This window comes from Aulonocara stuartgranti (assembly GCF_965226115.1).
Source record: "Aulonocara stuartgranti genome assembly, chromosome: 12".
Classification (NCBI taxonomy): Eukaryota; Metazoa; Chordata; class Actinopteri; order Cichliformes; family Cichlidae; genus Aulonocara; species Aulonocara stuartgranti.
Genome location: NC_138948.1, coordinates 35,611,929 through 35,636,017, shown reverse-complemented (window position 1 = coordinate 35,636,017; position 24,089 = coordinate 35,611,929). Strand labels below are relative to the sequence as shown.

General features: G+C 40.5%; 4 protein-coding genes across 6 annotated transcripts in view; 2 read left to right on the top strand and 2 right to left on the bottom strand.

The window, feature by feature from the left end:
* Nucleotides 1–84: 84 nt before the first annotated feature.
* On the bottom strand, nucleotides 85–7,073 carry rnf10 (ring finger protein 10). The gene is made up of 17 exons (XM_082554073.1): nucleotides 6,398–7,073; nucleotides 5,570–5,754; nucleotides 5,251–5,456; nucleotides 5,078–5,168; nucleotides 4,789–4,973; nucleotides 4,399–4,535; nucleotides 4,134–4,288; nucleotides 3,776–3,901; nucleotides 3,412–3,652; nucleotides 3,170–3,303; nucleotides 2,951–3,068; nucleotides 2,768–2,869; nucleotides 2,547–2,684; nucleotides 2,323–2,408; nucleotides 2,183–2,240; nucleotides 1,455–1,619; nucleotides 85–1,336 (listed from the first exon to the last, which is right to left on the bottom strand). The coding sequence occupies exons 1-17, from the start codon at nucleotides 6,558–6,560 to the stop codon at nucleotides 1,263–1,265; spliced, it is 2,364 nt and encodes a 787-aa protein (XP_082410199.1). The 5' UTR covers nucleotides 6,561–7,073; the 3' UTR covers nucleotides 85–1,262.
* A 2,958-nt stretch (nucleotides 7,074–10,031) lies between these two features.
* The window catches only part of pop5 (POP5 homolog, ribonuclease P/MRP subunit), an 88,212-nt gene continuing 74,154 nt past the window's right edge, over nucleotides 10,032–24,089 (bottom strand). The window contains exons 1-5 of one of the 2 annotated variants that reach the window (XM_082554076.1): nucleotides 13,347–13,455; nucleotides 13,128–13,270; nucleotides 12,704–12,853; nucleotides 10,849–10,932; nucleotides 10,032–10,592 (exon numbers count right to left, since the gene is read on the bottom strand). In XM_082554076.1, coding sequence (XP_082410202.1) covers nucleotides 10,483–10,592; nucleotides 10,849–10,932; nucleotides 12,704–12,853; nucleotides 13,128–13,270; nucleotides 13,347–13,366 — 507 coding nt within the window. In that variant the 5' untranslated portion in view covers nucleotides 13,367–13,455 and the 3' untranslated portion in view covers nucleotides 10,032–10,482. Of the gene's footprint in view, nucleotides 10,593–10,848; nucleotides 10,933–12,703; nucleotides 12,854–13,127; nucleotides 13,271–13,346; nucleotides 13,456–24,089 lie in introns of those variants that run through there. The other variant, XM_082554075.1, reaches the window with a different exon arrangement.
* Nucleotides 13,736–19,651, top strand: unc119b (unc-119 lipid binding chaperone B). The gene is made up of 5 exons (XM_082554074.1): nucleotides 13,736–14,061; nucleotides 16,490–16,603; nucleotides 17,097–17,205; nucleotides 17,299–17,471; nucleotides 17,556–19,651. Exons 1-5 carry the CDS (start codon nucleotides 13,827–13,829, stop codon nucleotides 17,666–17,668), a joined length of 744 nt encoding a protein of 247 aa, XP_082410200.1. The 5' UTR covers nucleotides 13,736–13,826; the 3' UTR covers nucleotides 17,669–19,651.
* cUnh12orf43 (chromosome Un C12orf43 homolog) lies at nucleotides 20,823–24,007 on the top strand. Of its 2 annotated transcripts, XM_082553710.1 has the most exons (6): nucleotides 20,823–20,987; nucleotides 21,291–21,321; nucleotides 22,877–22,975; nucleotides 23,074–23,156; nucleotides 23,242–23,329; nucleotides 23,421–24,007. In XM_082553710.1, the coding sequence occupies exons 1-6, from the start codon at nucleotides 20,858–20,860 to the stop codon at nucleotides 23,764–23,766; spliced, it is 777 nt and encodes a 258-aa protein (XP_082409836.1). In that variant the 5' UTR covers nucleotides 20,823–20,857; the 3' UTR covers nucleotides 23,767–24,007. The 2 variants fall into 2 exon arrangements, with proteins under 2 accessions (XP_082409836.1, XP_082409837.1); XM_082553711.1 differs by lacking the exon at nucleotides 21,291–21,321 and having other exon boundaries at nucleotides 20,844–20,987.

The following is a 24,089-nucleotide window of genomic DNA, read 5'->3' as shown; positions in this document are numbered from 1 at the left end:
GATCGTGTGAACTGACCTAATTTGATAGTCACCTTCAGAGTTTCACTGCAGACAGGGGGGTAAAGAAGTGTCGCAAACAACCAGTTCTTTGATTGTGCATCTTTTTATTATTATTTGCAACAGACTAGTTATGCTTACCAGTCTATAAACTTGGACAAAATTAAAGGTGAATTAAAGAACCCTCGGGGAAAAAGAAAAAAGAAAAAAAAAGAAAAAAAAAATCAAATCCACTTGTTCTCATTTCACCAGCACTCATTAAGCCAATAATTCTCTAACTTCACACATTTCCAACACTGAAATAAAAGTTGGGGAAAAAATGTTAAAAGTGAGTAAACATCCTACAACAGAAGATGAAATTAAGAAGAAACTGAATGACAAGAAAAGTGCTATTCATGTTTATCCAGGCAGAATATATCAAGAGTCCTGTTGAACCTACAGAACTAATATCTTTTACACAACACTGTGTTTTCACTTCCTGACATTAGAACTTAATGTGTAGGCATAATGTTGGCATTACCAAATACTAGAGCTTTGACTCTGGCAATCCAACAAATCTATACATATGAAGAGCTATCCCAAGACTGACCTGTGATAAACACTGAAAGATTTACTCACTTGCTGCCTTCTGTATTTAAGTTCCAGACTGATAATGTGTAGGTGCTGAGTATCCTGGAAAGTTTTAAAGGTGTAACGTACCTGCAGCTGGCTGACTGCTATTCTAGTATGAAGCACCCTCAAATTACCCTGTCTATATTAGTAATGGGTCTAATTGGCTTGCACATGCATACATCTTGGGTACACGTTGCACTCTTAGCACCGCATGTGTGAACACACATACTCAGGCAGTCAACTTGTGATTGGATCACCAAAAACACATGTTAATGCCATGAACAAGGACAAAGACGCAACACTATGGGGCAGTTTCCTACAATAGACCCCATGATGCACTCAAGTACATGGAACTTACATAAGCCTGAAGCATGTGTAATACTTAGAATGTTAACTTAAATTGACTCATAAGGCTTTCATTGTGACACGAGCATGATGGTGCAAAGCTTTGGCCTTGTTGTACAACAGAAATGCAAGTTAAACCGATGGAAAGACAAACAGCTCGAACAGGTGATGAAGCCAGTGGAACAATGTTTGAAGCAGCATGAACTCAAATCCTTTTCCATAGCTTATAGTTCCAGAAAGATCTGCGTGAAACTGAAAACACAAGCAGTGGGGGAGAAACAATATGATTAAATGAACTTCAGTGTTGTCTACTTTGTGTGAACCATGGATGTGCTGAATAGAAGCTTCTGCTTTTTCTTCTTCTTTTTTCCTCCTTTTTCATCTGAAAGAGAAAAATCCCAGACGGGAGTGAGCGTGTGATCGTCTCTGAACAAACAATGAGTCTAGTCAGAAATATCAGGCTTCGGCTAAGTAGATGTGAGGGATCAGAGGTTCCTGACCTGGTTCAACCACAGGTTGTTGAGAAGAAACTGGACCACTGTCCAACTGCATAAGTGCCTTCCCTAAAGCCTGACTGAAGGAGTTCTGAAAGTTGGGCACTGGGACACGGTCTGAGCCGTCGCTCTCGCCATCGCTGTCTGCTGCTGGGGGAGCGAGCAGCTTATCTGCATGGTACAAGGCACAACATTGAGTTCAGGAAACCTCTGGGTGTTGCAGTTCCAAAAACTGGTTTTACCAGAAATGCACAATAACACAAAAAGCTTTGCTTATTTTCACCCACTCGGTACGTGCAATTTGTAACAACTGATATAACCACATAGACAGGAAGCACAAACAGAAATGATGAGGCTGGGGTTTTATTCTGAGCCAAGGTTCAATATATCAGATTTTACTCCTATGACAAGTTGGGTTTAAATAAAAGTAGCAAAAACTGTGTGACTCTATTATTCCACCTTGTAAGCGGATGTAGGCAGACAAACCCTTTGATGACAACATGGGTACATTATCTGGCTCTTTGCTCAAGTATTATCAGTTTATAAAGCAGACTAAAACTGCACCCCATAAATACAAGCTTACTGCTGTAGCTACTATCACGAGCCAACCAGGCACCTCTAATCAATTTCATTTTAACAGGAGTTGGCATTTTAACTGTGAGATTTCACATTATTCACATTTACAGCTTAACTGTAACAAACAAGGCACCATAACATCTACACTCCTGCATTACCTTTCTTTGGAGTGATCCTGGGCCCAGCATCAGCTCTTGCTTTCCCATCTCTTAGCATCTACACAGGAAACAGTCTTATTAAAGCACTGCTGAGCTATGCCAACCACTTAAGTCACAAAGAATACTGTTCCCACACACACCTGTGCAAAGGACATGCAGTGGGACTCATCCTCCACACTACCCACGACAGGTGACGGCGTATTCAGACTTGGGAATTTCATTCCATCTGAATTGACAGACGTTTAAAAAAAAGAAAAAGAAAAAAAATTTATGTGTGTCATGGCGTTTATCACCAAAAGCCACACAGGCAGCTGACAGGAGGAAACTCTTATCAAAAAATGGCAGATGGAAGGGGTGATCTTACCAGAGGAAGGGCTGCTGCTGAGGGGCGAAGGAGGCGCAAAGGTGAAGTCAGGCTGGATCGGGGGGCTGCTGTTGTGAGGTGGAGAGCCGAATGCTGGGAAATGCTGAAGGTTCTCCAGTCCAATATGCACCTCAGGATCTGGGGAATGAAAATGCAAGTACTATGGACCTCAATTTCAAAATATGAGGTATATAAAAGGTGTAATTTTCAGGTATACTTACATTTACCCTGCTTCTTGTTCTCCTCAATCTCAATTCGCTTCTCTCTGCGTTTCTCATCTCTCGCCTTCTTCTGCCTCAGGCGTTTTCTTTTCTCCAAGTCATCTAAAAGGTTTAAAGGACGATTTATTTCATCTGAGAAACCTTTACAGTAAAACCCTTAAAACAAGTTTTAAGTGTTCTAACCTGCAAACATGTCCAGAGTTTCCTGGGACAGGACTGGTGGTTGCAGTGCTAGCTCACAGATGCTGAACTCGCACGTGAGTGGCAGATGAGCCAGATAGCGATGCCGGCGGCGGATCTCCTGCAAGAAGGAAAGGGGGATAAATAAACTAAATGTGTTGACTTAAATGAAAACTACATTAAACAACAGAACGTCAGTCTTTTGTTTCTTTGTTTGCTGACCTCTGTGACTGTCTGCCCCACTATCTCCACCACTGTGGCGGTGATGGATTCAGGACTGGCCTCCAAGCTGCCGTATTCACGTAGCAGGCAGCGCACGTTCACGGGATGCAGGAACATCTGCTGGCAGTCGTCAGCTTGACGGAGAAAAATGGAAAGCAGGAAAAAAATAGGGATGAGGAAATTTTACATATTACGGCAGGAATTTTATCCTGGGTAGATGGGTGGAGCAGAGGATCACCAACCTTGGTAGAAATAGTAATAAGGTCCAGGCACCACACTGGCTGAGGGCCGGCCTGACTCTGCCTGGATGGCCGGGCTCTCCTCTTCAAGCTGGAGCTCTGAGGTGGAATCCCCTGTAGCTGCAGGAGGCTCCTCCAGCACACTCTCTAGAATCGCTTCGGGAAAGCCTGGCAGCTCTACATCAGCATCTTCCGGAAACTCTGCCACCTCGTCATCAAATGCTGAGGCGTACTGCAGCACGGGCTAAAGATGAAACAAGACAGAGGCGATAAAAAACCATAACCAGGACCACGCAAATAGGATACATTTGATCCCATCACCAGAGATACAACAATGTGAAAAAGGGTAAAGAAGGTTTAGACTCACCTTGGCACTGCTGATGTTAGTCACCCCTTCTTCCACAGGAGAAGAAGGTTCTTTCATAGTCAGAGAGGACAAGTCGAGGCTGTCTGCATTCTCCTTCTGCTGCTCCAGAAGCTTCTCCTCTTGCTCCTAATCACAAACACATACAGATAAAGACATCATCAGTTAACTGCTTATTTGGCTTCCTTAGACAAAACAAACAAACAAACAAAACACCCAAGAGAAAATGGATTTAGCGGCATAGCAAAAAAACTTTTATTCATACAAATTAAATGCGCTTATTTCACTTTATTTTGTCTATTGCATTATTTATGTCTATGTTGTTATGTCTTAGTTGCCAAAGATGTGCACGTAGCTTTACCTGTAAAAGACAAAGGGCGCTCTGGATGAAGCACCCTTGAGCGTCCTCTTCCTGGCTAAGCTGAGCCTGAAGAATTCCCTTCTCCTCTGCCACCAGGTTCAGGACCTGTGCCGGGGAGGTCAGCAGCAGCTTGGAATATGGACTCAAACATGCATCTATGAAATAAATGTGAACAGAGTTTAAAAATACCTTTAAACTTATATGAAGTCTTATATGAATTTAAAAGTGAAAAATGATCTTGTCCATAAAACTGGCACAGACTTGCCTCCAAAACGAACAGGCTCCTCCACCTTCACCCACTGAGAGCTAGGCAGGGCCACCAGAGCCCCCTTCTCTCTTCGCATCAAGCGCATGGTGATCTTGTCACCAGCCACATACTGTCTGGTCTCCATAGCAACCACACTGCAACAACACAAGGAAGTGGTTAAAAACCAAACAAACCGAAAAACCCTGCGCAAACTAAATGAACCTGTTTTAATATCTCCATGTAGCAGGAGAACTTGTGAGGGCACAGGGCTCACAGGTAAGCAAGCAGCAAAGAACTCATTTGTATATACTAAGAATTATGATGTCTAAATGAGCCATGGGGGGGGGGGGGGAGTAACTCCTCTTCTCCTTTAGACAGATAGCAATGTTTTGCTTCCTTCTGTTTTACCTCTTCAGGTCAGCTGTGTGCACTGCCTCATAGCAGATGGGGCACTTGGACCAGCTCTTGTCACTAAGAGACAGGTAGTGCAGCATGCACGGCCAGCAGAAGATGTGTCCACACCGGGTGATGCGGGCTGCCACAGGAGGGTACAGGCAGATGGGGCACGATGGCACCTCGTGGCTATAGATGCGCTGCAGAATGAGCAGAAATGGCTTGTCAAGACACGTGCTTTCATTTGATTAAATATTGGTAGTTAAGTAAACACTTCCCCGTCAAAACGCGGAGGATAACTCACCACTTGTTGCACACAGTCCCAGTTGACCAGGGTGTCTGGATCAGTGAAGTGAGCCTTGTAATCCTGGTCATCAGTCACCACAAACTGACAACTGCAACACACACAAAGGTGAGATGAATCCCAAACATCGAGTCTCTGCATTCAGAATCATTTTCGTTTGGGAGGCCGCTTACTTGGCCTGCAGAAAAAGCTCCTTGTTGAAGGGCTTGTGCTTGTGGCCCCATTTGTTTCGACGGCCCCAACAGGAGTGGCCTCCGTCTCCGACGCCACCGTTACCTCCACGGGGTTCAAAAGTGAAGTTCAGCAGGTGGTTCAGGCTTATTTTTTTCGGTCCTGCCAACTGAGCCGGGCTGAACTCGGCCCGGCGCGTCTCTGCTACCTGGTGACACGAGGATTGATCACAATTGACCAAATGAATGTCAACAAGGAACTGCTGAAGTTTTCTCACCACTAAATGAGGTCAGTACAACATCAGCCTTTGGAAACACGCACCTCCTCACGTCGTCCTCCACCTGTAACTCCATACTGTCGTCCTCCACCTCTCTGAGGGGGTCTCTTGTCAAAATTCTTGCTTTTCTGTGAATTGGTGCGGCGAGGGCCGGGGAAACTGTCGGCTTTAGGAAAGGAGGGCTCACGCTTGCGGCTGTAACGCTTGGAGCCTCCATTATTTTTACCTTCTGAAATCCAAATAAAAAAATTTTTTTCTAAAAAAAAAGCCTTAGGGGGGAAACATTTATAAACATCACAATTCAAGCTGATTTGTAATGTGAAAGACCCGATGTCTAAAAACAGTAGATTAAGTCTCCTGTAATTGAGTCTGTAGGTAAAAACTAAGCCTTTTGCACATTTCCACCCCATATAAAGAAAGTGCAAATACAGTTTCTTACAGAGTTCAATGGTGTTTGTTTAGGGCACATCTTAATTCGTGTGTTTTGGATTTTCAGTGCATTTTTTTCAGGATTTAGCAAACAAAATACCAGTTTTCATGCATCTGAAAACACAATAGTTTTGTGAAAACTATACAACTAAATATTTATTTACGTACATTAGTAGCTTTTGATTGGTAGCGGAAATGTGTCATCATGTCATAAAAAAAATAAGTAAAACAATGCTGGATGGAAATATCGGGTACTTTTGTGACAGCTGGTGGGTCAAATGTTTTGACAGCTACGTCAGGTCCTTAGCCATACAAGGTAAACAACCTCTGCAGTACGGCTAGGCCCCAACAGGCCACAGGGCAATGGGTGTTTAGCTACAAGAGCACACAATGTGTTTGGCAACCTCATGTGATATTTATGCCGTTTCCTGATATGTGTTCACCTGTTTTGGGTTTAGATTCGCTCGGTGCCGGGCCTGTGGAGCTGGAACGGGGCGGAACCTTGGTGCTGCTGCTGCTGTTGGGGTTTTTCTCCATGTTTGTCTCCGTGCAGTGAACGGTGTTGAGGCCGAGCTCCGGGCAGAGAGCCGCTGAGCTCTCTAGCATAAAACGGAAAAACGGAGAAGGAAAGCGGGCTGCAGTGAGTGCGGGTCAGGCGACGAAGGCCCTGATTCATTTCTGTCAAACGCGGAGACCCCATCACGGCGACATCTTGACCATAAAACAAACCCGAGAAAAAATAAGAGACACGGTTTCGGCGTCTCAAGTTATCGGAGCAGTTGGAAGTGAGGACGAAAAATCGTCACGCGGGGCCAAGACCCCCCGAATTTAGGATTTTTTCTCGCTAAGGGAAACAATATGCCCTTAACAAGGCGATAAATGTTTTCCAAAAGCTGGAAAACCTAAAAATTCCGAGATTTTAGCCAAAAAAAAATATCCTTCAAAACGAGCTTGCACTAATGGCGACGGGTCGCCAGACAGGAACCTGAGAGACCCGGATGTTTCTTGTACTGCCTGCCGATTTGTTTAGTAGTGATGTGTCGGTCGCGAACGAAACGGCTCTTAGAGCCGCCTCTTTGAAGTGAACGACAAGACCCGACTCCTTATTGGGAGCCATGGGTTATTTTTTTCTTTCTCTCACCCTCTCTCTTGCCCTTTTTTCCGCTTCACTCCGCACGCGAGGCTTGTGCTTTGCGCTGGGAAGAGTGGGGAGAGGCGGTAGTTGCACTCGCAGTAGCACAGGAACAGAGCCAGAGAAAAAGAGAGCCAGGGACAACAACGTCACATTAGAAAGGTATAATAATCATCCACAACTATTTTCATTTGCAGATGATAAAGGATTCAGATAGTTTATTCATGTAGGCCCATATGACAGAGAATGTGCATCTTCTTTTTGTTTTCATATTTTAATTTATATTTAATTGTATTGTGGTTTGCAGTGTTTTGTGTTGTTTCACTTTAAATTTGTTTAAAAGGAAAAAGCTGAAATTTTAAATAGTTAAAAGTTTAAAATGTGAATAGTTTGGTTTTGTATTATATGATTTATTTATTTATTACATTTTATGTGGAGTGAATAAATAAAATTATATTTACGGTGGCCCCTAGAGACAAAGCACGTAAAAACTCCGAAGCACGTACAAACTCCAAAACACGTACAAACCCCGAAGCACGTACAAAACACAACAGAAGTGCTCCAGGATGCTAGGCGCAGTGTTGAGCTTTTGTTACCTAGTGGCTACACAAGCCAGGAAGTACCAGCGACTGGATTCGGTGTGTGGTAGTAACAGGTAAATGAACTTTTTTTTTTTTATTATTTGAATATATATATGAGTGCTTGTGTATAAATACACAAACAATACACATATGCTTTCAATTGTGTAATTTAAGTGATCTAGGTAGCTCTGTTTTGGAAATTCAGTTAACGCTAGAAATGTGTTTTGGAGTTTGTACTTGCTTTGGAGTTTGTACGTGCTTTGTCTCTAGGGGCCACCATATATATTTATATATAAACATATATAAATAAAACCACAGGGTTTTTTTTACATTAGGAATTCATTTTGTGCACAATTTTATATTATTGTTAATAATAAATTAATTAAAGCAACAAAACAACCTGAAGATCCGGTTGGGAGCCAAAAGAGCCGACTCTTTTTAGTGAGTTGAGCCAAAAGAGCCGGTTCTCAAAAAAAAGAGGGGGAAATCCCATCACTATTGTTTAGTAAAGAGGCCCGTGCGAGGGATCATGGGAGACGTAGTAATAACGTCCATGTCAGATTAGGATTAGTTTATTGGATTTGGGGTGATAAAATAAGTTTAGTATACTTTTGTTTTCTTCATACTTCGTGTTTTTTAAATAGTTTGTTTGTTTTGGGTTCTTTTTTTTTAATGGAGTCAGCTGGAGTAGCTGAGCCAGATGGTGTAAATAATTGGTGTTACCTTTATACTGGGCCTTGGTGCAGACCCTCAATTTAACTAGGGCCTCAAACTAGTCATAGCCTTTGTTTCTGCCCCTCTCCAAAAAAGTTAAATTTTAAAATGAAGACACATTAACCAAGTAAAATAAACCAGAACCCAAAAACATTACCCAAATGCCTGTCTGAAAAGTTTAGTTTAAGTGTTTAATGCCACAAAGTTTTGGCATTAAGATTTTCAATGTACAAAACCCTTCTAGTTTTCAGATGGGTACATGGGATCACAGGAAGACCTTGTCTACAAATCTAAGTATGCAGCTTGGATACTGCACAGGGGTAAAAGTGGGGGCCTCACCTCATAAGACCATAAATGTAGAAACTAAGATTTAGGAAACAATAAGTTAATTTTATAAGTCATGGTCAGTTTTGGAGTTGGATATTTAGCCCAGGCTTGTTCACTGGTTAATGACTTACCAGTTACAAGGCATTAGCCTAACAGCATGCTCCGTCCACAGTTTGCATTCAGCCCCAGCACTCGCTCTTCAAAACACTAAGATGACCTTTGCGCTGCTGAAATTGCAGCTACTAGAACACAGAACACACACCAAGAATACCTGTTCAGTCTAGTCTTCGTGTTTTCTTCATCAGGCAATGGAAACTTTTATTTTTAAATAGATCCAGTTTTAAGCTTCAGAGCTCTAACTTGCAGCCGTCACCTTCGAAATAAACAGCAGGGCAGAGAGCGTACTCAGGATCAAAATAATGAACTCAAATTAAAATGTTTAACCTCCTAAGACCTGAACTCTTCCACGACATGCATTTTTAATTTCTCTTTGATATTTGGGCTGCTTGGGACCTGATGAATGTAAAAACAACGAATTACCAGATTATTATTTTTTTTACCTAATTTTTGTTTCTAAGAAAAATGAGAGCCACATACGAGGATATTCGTTTAAAATTTCGATAGAACAGTAGCAGTATAATGTCCTCGTAAGTGGATATCAGGCCCTTGTAGAGCAAAATTGAGTATTTTGGTCTAAATAACCCAAAATGTGATGTCCACATATGTGGACGCCAGGTCCTAGGAGGTTAATCTACCTCTCTGTGCACTAAATTTCAAACCTAACAATTTTCTGCAGCATTAAGCTCATTGTTTTTGCAAGTCTTGTATTTTACTGTATTTTTCATGTTCTTTTACATTTTATCACTATTTTTCCCCCATCATCATCATCTGACCACATCTCTTTTTAGAATAGGCGGCGCTCACAGGGATCATTTTGTGCACCGTCACGACACATTGAATGCACCTTTTTGTTTAAGTTTGCACAGAGCCCGAGGCAGAAAACGCACCTTAACCTAGACAGCTGATAGCCATCATTGTGATACCCGATCTCTTCCACTGCGGTTTTTAGCTAATGCAAAGCATTGTGTTGAACTTTTGTAGTATATCTTTCTGGACGTCACTAACCAGTGGGTGATGTCATGATTTACATACAGCCTGCTGTATGTATCTGTATCCATAATTTTGTATACGTACTACAGAACATCTTTCTATATAATGAATGGTATATTCTTAATAAAATTATGAAAGTGCGTATTTGATTGCCTATATGACCCAGATGATCTATGTGAGCATGTGAAGTACATGGAACAGCATCACAAACACTGTATCTTCAAACTATGGCTTTAATTTACAAATATGACAAAAAAGGAACCAATACAAATTAAACACACAAAATTAAATGTCTGACTCTTCAGAAGGAGAGCATAGTACTGTGTCGCACTGTGTAAATGCAGTTTTATTTAACTATCTAACTTATGATCATGTGATCAAACACATGACTTTGCTGATGAAAGACACTCAAGACAGTCCATCAGACCACTCTGCAACCCAAAGTTATCCATGTAAACCGTCCCTCCAGTGCAGAGAATTATCTAAAGGAGGTGGAGGGGTTAAAAGTAACAAAAGCACTGAGAACCTGCTGCAAGGTACTCTTGCAGTTGTGAATCTATTTCTTCAAATGCTTCATACAGACTTCTCTTTCAGTCACAACAAAAAACAAGCACAACCAGGCATCCTACTTGAACCTGAGCACAGGCCCCAGCATGTAGTCAAGTCACTCCTCTTCTTCCTCTTCCTCCTCACTCTCTGAATCCTCTTCAAATGCTTCCTTGCTTTCTGTTAGGGAACAGCTTAGAATTGCTTTGCGAACCTGCCGTTTTTCTTCTGCAAATGAAACGAGGAGAACTCCGTCAAATTGCATTTTTTTTTGTTCATTTTGTGTTTGTTGTCCCAAGATCAAATGTTTGTTGTCTTCAGTGAACTACAAGATCTACAACTGAAGAGCTTGATCACATCCTATATGATTTAAGACGAAAGTTAAAATGTAGAACATTACAACTTTATGAGGATAATATTAGTGTAGTGTTAAGAAACACACTGACCAAAACTGCAAAATTTAGTGTTCAAATCAATTCTTTACCTTCGCTTTTACATTTAGGCAGCATTCGATGGAGCTGCTGGGTGTTGTATCGGATCAGAAACTTCTGACATGTTCTAATTGTCCCTGAAACAAACAAAAAACTCACCTTAAATTATATGTAGTTAAAATGTATGGTTCTGTGCAAAAGTCTTGAGCAACCCCTAATTTCTTTCTATTTTCCTTCCAAGGAGCCAGACCTCCTTATAATTGTTTAAAATCGTCGTGAGCAATAATTTTCCAGGCTTTCTGAAGGTCTTTCAAAGTTTTTTGTTGTTGGCTTTTCTTGGTTGCTTTTTCACTTATTGTGAATTCAGTCTTTCTACCTGACCATTTTCAGAGCAATGCTTATTTGTTTCTTAACCCCGACTGATGATTCATTCAAGTATTAAAAAAAAAGCACTTGTGGTGGGGCGTTGTCTGCGGGGCTGTGCGGATGCACCTGCATGGTATCCGTAATCATGCCCGCCGAGTTTAAAACATGGGGAACTGGGGTTTGTTGTGAGTTTTTGTGGTGTGATGCATGTATGGCTGACAGCCGAGAGCTGCAGCTGGAATGAATAAAATGGCTCAAAACTGTGATCTCTGGACCCGCCGTGTCTCATTCACACCACAGCACTTAACTCAAGGTATTCACCAGTGGCGTACACATAAATGTTAACTTAGCAAAGAACCAGTTTTAAACTGTACATAATTTGCTTCCACTTCTTCTGTTTAATCTATGAAAAAATACCAACGATAACAATGTGACGGGTGGGAAATAGTATTTTTTCCACTAAGAGGACGATTCCTAAAGAGTTGTAAGATGGAAACTAGGTATATCTCAGCATGGTCTGCAGTCCATTGTTAAAAAACTGAGAGAACTGGGTGACAAAAAAAGGAAGTGGCACACCTAAAAGACTATCTACAGCAGATTAACTATCTGCTGTATATGAAAGTCATGTCCTTAAGAAATAGTAAAAAAAAAAAAATCCAGCAAAGACCTCACACAGAATCTGAAAGATGCATCTGAACCTTCAGCTGATGCACCTACTGTTCACTGCCTCATTAGAAATGATTTAAGTGGAAGAGTGGCTGTCAAGAAGCAGTTCTTAATGAAGGGAAACAACCAGAAGTCTGTCAACTTACACACGAACTGAAAGTCAGTGGCAACAGGTCTTATGGAGTGATGAATCAAACGTAGATTTTTTTCCCCCCCAAACTGTCTCCAATAAGTACAGAGGAGGTTAGGAGAGGGGTACAACAGTGAGTGTCTACAGCCATCTGTAAAACATGATGGAGTCTATCTTGGTTTGTGGTGTGAGGGATCTTCTGAACACAGGAGATTAAGCATTAGATTTTGATAAACCATGCAATACCATCTGGAAAGTGTCTTCCTCGTGATCAACGATCTCAAACACATTGCCGGTGCAGTAAAAGCATACCTGGATTAAAACAAAACAAAACAAAAAAAAAAAACAAGTCATGGACTGACCTCCAGTCAACATCATTGAAGCAGTGTGGGATCACCTTGACAAAGAAAGGAAAAATAGGCAGCCAACAACCAAAGAACAGCTTTGGATGTGCATGAAGAAGCCTGGAGAACTATTCCTGAAGACTACTTAATGAAATGACAGATAGTTCAGACTGTGTTGAACAATAAAGGTGGTCAAACCCTGTATTGATTTTCAAACTCATTTGAATTGTACAAACTCTGTTTTTGCCCTATATGCAGTATTTAAATTTATGATTGCACACTTTTCAATAAATCAGTGTAACTATTTCAGATTTTTTGAAGAAACAATGAGTGGCTCAACACCTTTGCACAGTACTGTATGTATTTTTCATTCTGGAATATTAGTTTACAGTTTTTTCTTACCTCCTACATGCAAACAGTTTAGAAAGCAGGGAATTTTTTGCCCACGAGTTTCAATACTGGTAATGAAAGGCAATGCAGACCACAGGAGTTTGTAACACCTTTTGGGAAAACGTAGAAATACTATTCCAGTGTGAGCGTTCAGATATTTAACTAAAAGGGGGGAAAAGACAAAAAAATTAAAAGTCAAACGACATTCCAGCAACATTAGCACGATGTCAAGAAGAATGTCGTCACCCCAGAAGCCAAAGGGCTGGGACTATTATTATTTCGTTTAACTTTGCTTGACCAGCTTCCACAGGCAAACATTACGAACAGCTAAATACATTTTAAAATTTACTTTAGTGCTGATGCTTATTTGAACAACTTTCACTGGTATTTTCAAGTGTTGTCGCTTGATCCTTGGAAAGTATCTAAAACTTCTTACCACAAAATCTAATGCTACACATAGCGGCCCCATAGTCCCCATGTGTGCGGGCTACCGCTGCCTTCACTGCCACCATAATTGCTCGGTCGTCGAGCAGCAACAGCTGGCTCCTGTCCGACACGTTGACTTCGCATAGTAAATACCTGCGGTAGAATATGTAGCGTCAGAAACTAGGAGCACACACGCTAGAGGAAACAGTATACGAATGGCACGTTTTACCTCGACTTCAGCCGCACCATCGCTGCTTTACTCTACTTCCGTCGGAACTTCCGTCAACAAAACTCGGACAAGCGCACTAGCGCCACACGCTGGAAAGATGTAATGTATATTCGACACTTACATGAGCCCAACAACACATCCGAACAAAAAAAATTAAAGGGTAATATATTTCAAAAGCGGAAGAACTGGTAGATAGGTGGCTTTCAGAAAAGATAAAACGGTCGTCAAATCAGATCACTCCAGTGTGTTAAAAGCTAAACAACGCAAGCAGCTCATAAGGAAACGGAAAGGCCCGGAAATTAAACCATTCACACCCCTGGGGTAACTATGGCAACCTCCATCGATCTTAGCCAATCACAACCTCGCGTTACCATCTCCCTAACACGTTTCACGCCATCTTGAGATTACCTCCTAGTTTGTTAAATCGCTCCCAAATTCATAGGCTCCGCTCCTCATTTCATTGTTGCCGCGCTGTCCGAAATGAACGGTTCCCGAAACAAACCTTTACAAACAGTCAGCAAGGGCCCGAAGGACGCAGACACCGGCACGGAGAGCAACCACAGGGACAGAAAGAGTGGCGGAGGAATGCTGAAGAAGCTGAAGTCGAGGCGCAGCCAAACGGAGAAGTGGCCTGTGGTCACAGAGGATGAACTCCGGGCTCTAGGAAGAGATATCACCCCGGACCATGTCCTCGGGCTCCGGGCTGTTACGGAAGGTAATGTTATGGCAACGTAAAGTTGCGCATTGCTGAAAGCGGCGAAATTTGATCGCCTAACTAGCTACGCACTATGCTAATTGTGGCTAACGTTAAGAAAAGAAGTTTGAGAGCAGTCGACCAAAGGGTACGTTTTCTAAATGTGTTCATAAGGTAAATACTACATGTGTTACTTTGGTGATTCTGCGAGCACGGGTTCATTGGGGGTTTTGGGGGTTTTGCAAGGGTGCAAGTAGGACTTTGAAGCCCCAAAGCGAGCATTGTTTAGGGCACCCCACGCTGGCTTGGGGAGGTCAAACAGCTAAAAGCCTATTATTATCTTAACAACTTGTTTTAGTAAGTGTGTTTGGCAGATACGTGTACTGTTGTGTTTCTTCTCATTTCTTCCCAATTGGAGGTGTAGTGACTAAACTTTTAGGTTTAGAATCTTCTACTCACCCACGTTTATTAAGTAAGTTATTATAAAGCACACAGTTTCGGTTCTGACACGGCTGTTAATGAGTTAATGATCAGTTGAACCTTTGTTTTGATTTTAGTTTATTATGTGTAAAGTATACACAAGTGGATGATTTCATATTAAGAAAACAAAAACAAAGTGGGAAGTGTAATTACAACACTTTGGCTTTATGTACAGTATGTAAAAACGATATGAAATAATCTTAAATTCTACATATAATGTAGATACTGTACCTGAACAGCAGTAGGTAGAAGTTTACGTTTCTCGGGCTGTACTCCTTTTTCACAAAAAGGAGAATCTTACTGAATACATTCAGCTTGGGTTTCCTGCCTTGATTTTTAAAAAAGAAAATTAAGACAAGGCTTCATTAGAACATAAGGAGACAACTCGATCTCTGGGAGGAGCATTTCCTATATTTATGCAGTTTGTTGTTTTGAACAAACTTGTGTAATTATGTATTGATGTGCTTTTTTTTTTTGTTCGTCTGTGCAGTTGTTCCACACACTGTAATGCTGTGATATTTTACATTAGTCCTTACTACCGGCTTCCTAAACATAAGGATTCCTCTCCCAGGTCATGTCTTATTTGGAACAAATTCTGAATGTTATGGTGCCTGTTGTGTGTTCATCAATATAAAGGACCAACTTCCCACACAGTTATTTAATGAGTAATTCATTTGGATTGCTGGCTTCTTTCATTTTCTCCCCTAACCGTCATCACCTTCACCCATGTAGTAACCTGCTTGAACCCTATCCCATGGTTTGTCATCGGACACCCAGTTGACTACAGCTGCAGCTAGTGACTAATGTTGTTTTTTAGCTTTTTTCTCACCCAGACAACAATGACATTACTTCTGCTCTATCTCACTGCCATTGTTTGAACACTAGAACCTTTTTCTATAGAATTAGTCACCATTACTGAAGTTTGCAGGAGCCAGAAAAACAGATACTGAAAGCCTGACTGCTCCTTAAGTGCTGTCTCAGTTCTCTAAGTAAAGGTCAGTCTTTGTGCTCCAAACAGTTGTGTGACTTTCACAAAGTTGTTATATTGAGGTTTTTCAGTTGCGCAACCACATGTCGTTAACGTGTTCACTATTTTGGATGTGTGACAATCATGGTGACAATGCAGACTCCAGTCATGATGTGAAAAAATGGTATTCCCTGATCTGTTGCTGGAGGTTGGTGGTAGTATCTGATTAAGTAATTACTAAAGCCCCAGTCACACATACCAAGAGACTGATCATTGAGGCCTTGCAAGCAACGGTCGGGTTCTCTCTGAGCTGTAGTAAAACTGAAAAAAGTCCAATCCAAATTGCCTCCAGAGCCACATGCTTTTACTTTGAAATCCAATCGTCTCCATTTCCATTTGCGTCATACTTTTACTACTGCTTTGCTAGTAGTTTGCAAGTGTTTGCAGACAAATTTGAAAAACGTCAGGCAGCTATGACAGTCTGCTAGAAACCAAAGCAATCACTAGGAGGTTTTTGGTGCAGCACCTTCTTTGCATCCAATTTAGCAAACATAGCTTGTAATCACATCCAATGAGGCAGATAAATCTCTTAAAATGTGAACATGACATCAAATGAGAAACCTCAATACAGAAGAATTTAAATAAGGGGACCTCTATTTTCTAGTAGTTGTTTGCTAGTTGACGTCTAAGCTCACAAACGGTGATAACACTAATCTTAATTCTAGGCAATGAGAATGTGCTTTTTTTTTTTCTCATTAAATTTTTCACCAAATCTTGTCAATCAGCAATGAAATTAAATAACCATTCAAACTGTCACACATCAAAAACTATTTACATTTTTTTTCTCCAAAAGTCTGTTTACCCCACTCTGGAACAAGGCAAAAGTTAACATCAGTGTTACTAAACACGATCACTTTGACTGCAGAGGGTTAAACTCCCTCACGTTTACTGCATAAGTTGATTGTCTTGGCTTAACTTGCTTTTTTTCCTTCCACATTCCAGACTATCTTTGCAGACCTGAAGATAATATCTACAACATTGACTTCACACGTTTCAAAATCAGAGATCTTGAGACAGGAACAGTGCTCTTTGAAATCGCCAAACCTCCTAACAGCGGTAAGTGATACACTCAAAATTTGCCTGCATGTTACCAAGCTTAAAATTGTTTAAAAATATAGAACACACCTGAATGAATAACAGAAATGATCATACATCCATGCAAACATGTTAAAGCTGTTTAGTTATCATGCATTTAAAAAGATGAATTGTCACCAAGCACGAGAGCTGCAGCCCAGCTGTGTATTGGTATCCTTACTTTTATCTCAAATGTAAATCTATCAAAACACATGAAGTCTAAAAAGAAGGACCCACGATTAAGCACTATTGCTTCCCCTTTTCACTAGTAACGCATCCTCTGCATGTATTTAGATTTTTGTTTGTTTCTTTAAATGCCGATTTGATTTGACGCCACCATCTCAAACTGTGCTCATTCAGTTGTATCAGAGCCTTTTGATGGATGATCATAACTTGAAAAGAGACACCCTATGTATATTTCAAGCACTACAGTAAAGCATGTATGCCAGTCAGCTGAATTAGTCTTCTGTGTCAGGACCCGTGGAGAGTGAAGAGGAGGGTGGCGATCCAGACACCAGTGCGGGGCGTTTTGTCAGATACCAGTTTACACCAGCCTTCCTAAAACTCCGCACGGTTGGTGCGACGTGAGTAAATGGACTACAACAGTGTGACTGCATCACGATCAGCCTCGGGTGTCTATTTAGTTTCTTAATTTGTCTCTTTTCCCCTCTCTGCAGAGTGGAGTTCACAGTGGGTGACCGCCCCATTAACAGCTTCCGTATGATTGAGCGGCATTACTTTCAGGGACGCCTTCTGAAGAATTTCGACTTTGACTTCGGTTTTTGCATTCCTAACAGCTGCAACACATGTGAACACATTTACGAGTTCCCGCAGCTTCCTGACGACCTCAGTAAGTTCTGCTCCTTTTTGTTCATATTACCAGATCTGTATATCTTTATTTCTTAATTGATGGTGTGCTCTTCTCCTTTTCTAGTTCGTCAAATGGTGGCACACCCTTATGAGACCAGATCAGACAGTTTCTACTTTGTGGATAATAAACTCATCATGCACAACAAAGCAGACTATGCCTACAATGGTGGTCTGTAATACCTGAAGGGGGGGCGTGTTTAAAAAGGATGCAGTAGCTCCCAGGAGACCGATTTTCTGGATTGTGCCCCTCAATAAATGGGGCAGAGACAGAAGTATTCACTCTTTATCGGAATAAAGCACCATAGTTTAAAAAAAGGAACAGAAGCAGGAAAAAACCCAACCATATCTGCCTTCATATGAAATCATGGATCAATTCATCAGTACCGAACAGAGCTCAGTTTCTGGGAGTCCGAGAGAATGTTTAATTCAGTATTTCGCTGTTATATCTGACTGAAACCTTTCTGTTCTCCTTTTGGATTGTCATACATGTGTAATGTAACTGCTTGAACACTTTTGCCTTAATTTCCTGCTGTCTCTGCTGGAAAGGGACAGTTTTGAGTAACACATCTATAGTGGTAACGTCTGTAGACTACGTTAGTTTTTCATTTAATTACTGATGTAATAAGTTTGTTTATTTTTGAGCTGAACTACCTTTTGCAAGTGACAATTGTGTTTCCTTTATGGAAAAACAAGCATTATGTAGGTGTTTCGGTCTTGTTTTATCAATAGATGTAGCATTAGTATTTGTTTGATTCTTCCTCAGATGTGAGTTGAGAGCAGTTGCTACTGTTTGTCAGATATTTAAGCTTGGTGTCCGTTTTATGAAGTACAAGATGACCAGTTTCTTCTTTGGTAGAATATCCCTTAATTCGAAAATGGTCTTCTCCCTTTTCCTGTTTTGTTTTTGTTTGTTTGTTGTTGTTGTTTTAAATAATTCCAGGTGTGATGTTCATTCTGCTACAATCGGTTAGATTGTTATAACAAAAGTTTTCCCATGTCTTTGTTCTATGAAAACTGTGGGATAGATCTAGTTACTAGACTTTAAATGTTTTTCTTTTATGTGCCGTCCATGTTTAGAAGTGTTTTTCTGCCTTCTTTGTACAATTGCATAGTTCTTTCATCCTTTGTTTATTTGTCACAGCAGTGCTGTGAATCCCACTCTTTAGCAGCGTTTGGCCAAACATGTGGTATACCTATTGAACTGTTAGTACGCTCTTCTCCTTTGAGATTGCCTTCTCAGTTTACTAATGAAATACCACAGTAGCACACAACTTGACAGTACAGAGGGAGGTAACTTGGTAGTTGGATCTATTTTTAATGAGGCACTGGGGTAGATGCAGTCATTGACCTGTTTGACCGATGATACTGGTGACTGTGCAAATTTTAACCCATCTGTATACGAATGTCTTTTTCAAATTTTACACCAGTTTTCCAGTGTGCACAATTTCATGTGATGCCAGTCCTGCTAGAAGGAATACCTTACTTACTGTGATGCTCTGAATTGCATTATGCTGAAAAGTTGTCTGTAATTTATTCAAAACGGCAGCAGTTAAGAGTTTGAAATTGGGCTCCACTTGCAGAGTGATTTCCAGGTGAAACGTGGATTTCTCTTCATAGTTGGGTTTTGTTTGAATTTATGTTACTGAAATGAAAACCTGCAAGGCAGGAGATAGTAATGAAACCTTGCAAATGGTTGTTTAAAGTGTATTTGTTAATTTGCATTTCAGTCATGCATACACACATCAGGACTTCTTCCTACTGTACTGTTATTGACTCTATGTGCCTTGAATCCAGTTTGTTTTTTTTTCACCTTTAATGTGCAGAAGTCTCCTTTTCTTGTCCACTCGTGGCAGAAAGCTGAAGGGATGTAAAATTGCCTCCTGATGTTCTTTTTCTGTATTCTTGTAGCATTACCTTCTATAAAACAGGATGATTACAGTGAGGAAGAGTCAGTGACAACATATTATGCAGTCCGTTAATACCCACAACAAATGGGATATCACATTAGGCACCCTTTTGTCAACTGTGCCCTTCTCTTTTTTTCCTATGTTGGACTCTGTCACCTGCTGCATGGTCACCAGTTTTTATATTGGCTAATTTTGCTAATGTTCATCTTATCCAATTTGTTGTAAATAAATAAAAAAATGGGTGAATGAATGAGATGGAAAGTACTTTATTTACCCTATGTTTTGGAAATTCTTTAAAATTAATATTTTATTAATATCTGACAGATGTCTCTGTGCCAGGCAGATGTATTGTGCTACAAGAGATCATAACATGTGGTGGGAAAGTTTAACTGTTTCTGTCCTCTTGGCAGTAGAGCTGAATCAGTCTGTTAGAGAAAGTGCCCGTGCTCCAGTAGGGCAGATGCTAAGCCCATCACCATCTCTCTGGTTTTATTCACATTCAGGAGACAGTTCCTTCCAGATCACTCTATGAAATCATCAAGTAGTGCTCTGTACTACTCCCCCCCCCTGCTGCCATCACTACTAGAGCTAAACACTGCACAGTCTTTGTAGGTGGCATCACAGGGTTGTACTGAAAGTCTGAAATATGAGCAATGACAAAGTCCTCTGTGGAGCTCCTATACTGCACATCACCAAATCAGACACAGCACTGCCCAGTCTCACATATCGCAACCTCTCTTGTCAGATTGTCACTAATCCATGCTAGATTACTGATGGTGGATATGCTTACTGACATTTCCTGGAGCTTCTCTTTCTGAGTCGTGTTAATTGCACTTGAGAAATTAAAGGAGCAGCTTTGTCTAAATTGCAGTAAACTCTCTGTATCATGTTGTCGATTTATCCACTACATGATACATGATTAAGTTCTATGCAACCTGCAGGGTAAAGTGATGTTTTCACATTTGTTCTGAGGTGTGCCAAGACTAGTCTCTCTCTTAGTCTCAATATAAATGAGTTATAAGGGATGTTGTTTTTCCACCTTGAAACTTGAATATCACATTGTAAGTTTGCTGAACAAAATGCATACAAGGTGATGTGCTTGTGAGACCTGTCCAAGTTAGAGTGACCATGTGTCCTACTTAATGTGGGTCTGCACAGAATTCCCAAATATTGAGACAAAAATAAACACACCTCATAAAACCCCAAACATGCCATGACCCACTGAATAGTTTTGATAGTGACTCTAGGAAAAAGGAAGAAAACAGGACCCAGAAATGTAACTCTGATTTCCATTTGAAAAGTAATTTGAAAATAATATTTAACCTTGATTTACCACCGTTTCTTAAAACGGAATGAAAGTAGTGATGAGTCTGAGAACGCTTTGGGGTTTTTTCTCACCTGGGTAACAAAATACATTACCCAGAATCCTCTGCTGAAAACACAACACTAGTAGCTGCACATGTGTTTCATCATGGCGGCCCCCGTTAAAAAGATGGTTGGGGTTTCGGACGACTCCAGCAGCAGTGACGACGAAGTACTTAAAAGATGTCAGGAGGCGGTTTGGGAGACGAAGGCTGTCAAAAGCAAAGGTTAGTGTTTGCCTCCTCTGTTTGAACCGAGGGGCCAAGCTAGCATACGTGCACCGCTAGCCGTTCCCAACAGGTACCCCGGAGAAGTTTCCACAATATTTATAGTCCATGCATAAAGAGCTGTCGGTCAGTAACATTTTCTAATGAAATTTATTTAATTGGTTACAAATAAACATTACGGTAAGACTCTAAGAGCATAGCGCAGCTTTAGCTAGCCCCTGAGCTTGCTAAATCAACACAGTGCGCGGGTTTAATCAGCTGCAGTGTAGCTCTGTTAAAGACACTAACTCTCTGTGTTTTAAGATGCGGATGCCAGTGTGAAAGAGTCAAAGCGGTAAGTGTTACCTTTAAAAATATCCATTTGCTTCTTTTAGTGTTAAATATCCGTCCAAGTGTGAAAACTGCTTCAATGTTCCAACAGAATACATTGTTGTTCCTTTCACTATTGCACAGGAGGGAAAATGTATGAAAGGTTTAGAGTATTTCCAGATTTGGTTGTTTGACCCACAAAGATGTAACACGCTGTTGTTGTTTCACGCACAAAAGCTCTGTATGTGAACTTTGTGTCTTTCCAATGTGAGCAGTAAATTGTAATGATATTAGATTCAATTAATGTGAAAAAAAAAAACCCAGATGTACTTAAAATTAGTTTTTGTAAGCTATGACTATCCATCTGTTCTGCAAATTAATCTCGCATTGCGTAATAATAATTTGTTGGTTCAAGTTAATGTTTTTAACTCGAACCAACCCTGATTTCTTTATATTTTGCTTAGAATTGTTTAAAGTAGTCTTGAGCAATAGTTCTTCGGGCTTTTCAGAAGGTCTTTCAGTGTTTCTTTGGACATCGGTTACTTTTTCACTCACTTTCAGTTCAGTCATTGTGCCTGATCATTTTCAAAGGAATGTTGTCTTTCCTTGTTTGTTTGTTGAGCCACTTAACACTGATTAACACAACATTGTGTCTTTAGGCACTTTAATAGCAGCCTGTCACAAAAACACATTACTTGTTACCATTTCTTTAGTTGAAACTATGAAAAATCCCCAAGAAAACACAGTTTGGCAGCCACAAAATAATATTTTTACGCCAACAAAGTGATTACTAAAAAGTTATTGGCCAAAAACTTGGCATGGTTCATAGCGTGTCTTTAAAAAATACGAGTAGATGAAACAAATGGAGAACTAAAAATATCTACAACAGATGAACAGTATCTGAAAGTTATGCCCTTAAAAACAGGAAAACGTTTAGCAAAGACCTGACCTGAGTGATGCCCCTCTGTTGATCCATCTGTTGTTCATGAAGCCTTATAACAAATGGTCTCAGTGGAAGTGTGGCTATCAAGAACCCATGCTAAATTACACAAGAACTGGACTGAAAATCGTTGGCAACAGATCTGATGGAGGGAAGAATCCAAATTTGAATTTTATTGTTCAAATAATTGTTAATATGTACGGAGGAGGTCAGGAGAGAGGTACAGCAGTGAGTGTCTATACAGAGGATTTGGGGGTTTTGGGCAGTGGTGTTGGGGATCTTGTCAAAATTGGCAATGAAGTAAAACTTACATAATTAAGAAAACACACAATGGGATACTATCAGTCGTAGATTGAGGCCAGACCATAACATTAGTGAAAGAGTGTGAGAGAATCTTGCAGAAACATCCAAAAAGCTTTAAATGTCCTCCAAGAAGCCTGGAGAAATATTCCTGCAGATTACTGAAAGAAAGGGCAGAAAAATCTGCCTGAGAGTTCAGAGTCAGAGGCTCGAGACTTTTGCAAAAGGCTGTAGATCCTTTATCTCAGTAGGCAAGTACAGAGGTATCTGTTTTTTGTTTTGTTTTTTTATATGAATGTCAGAAATAAAATAAGCTTCATAAAGTTTTTTTGTATAACAGTCTCGTTGTCGCTGACCATGAACATGATGGCAACGAGCTCCAGGTCACGCCAGGATTCCAGACGCATGTTGCCAGAAAGTTAGGACACTTTCTTGACAGGTAACGACTCTGGCTACAAAAAAACAAAAAAAAACCTTTTGTTTATAATAATTGATAATCATAAGATTATCTTATTAACCATTATATTTGCCTGTCAGTTGTATTTCAGAGATAAAGCCTCAAACTTCATCCTGTTTAGAACCAGCTAAATGTAACAAAGATGATGAGGAGGAGGAGGAAGGTAAAGTTTCTGGCTCTTTAAGAAGATTTTGTTTCTATGGGAACTTATGTTCATCTCTTTAAACCTGACAGTTTTCTTCTTCTAGGATTTCGTCTGTTTTCTACATCAGTCCCAGGAAAGAAAGCTGAAGATCCTCCCGCCCCCGTAAGGCGTCGGCCTGCTCCCAGCTCAAGGTTCTTCATCTCTATTAATGTTTTCTTCCTTGTGTTATTGATTCATTTTTATTTCCCTCCGTATGACATTCTTTCTCTCTCTGCCCTTCAGCGACAGCGATGATGAGATGGAAATGAGGCTGAAAGAGGCAGCGGTGTCTGTCAAAGATCTGTTACCCTCGTTGGTGCTCTCACCCCCTTCGATGGAGTCTCCTTGCTCGGTAAAAATGACAAAGACGAAGAAGAAAGATACAGAGGGAGAAGAGAGCCGCGTTAAGAAGAAGAAGAAGAAGAAGAATCAGGATGATGGGGAACAGGTGGACTCAGATTCTACTCCTGATGCTCAGAGTAATGGTGAGCTCACAAACTCAGAACAGGAACACATGCAAGTCAAAGTAAAACGGAAAAAGAAGAAGAAGAGGCAAGAAGAAAACGCAGAGGAAGAAGCATTGCACTGATTTTTAATTATTTTTTAAATGACTTTCTGCCACGGTGAATTCAAAGATTTAAAATATTTTTATTCAAAAGCTGGGATTGGTCTTTACTTTGTCATTAATGATGTTAAAACAAAAAAGTGAAAATATTTCAAGGTGAGTTAAAAAAATGCAGGTAACATGCTGATGACAAGTTTCAGATCAGTTTACATTTTGTTTAAATTCTAAAACATTTACAAATATTTGAATAAAAAAATACACGTCAGTGTTAATCTTCCGTTGATTTTCTGTGTCGAGTGAATTTCCTGTGTCCTCGTTTCAGTGACAGTTTGACGTTTTGAGTCAAA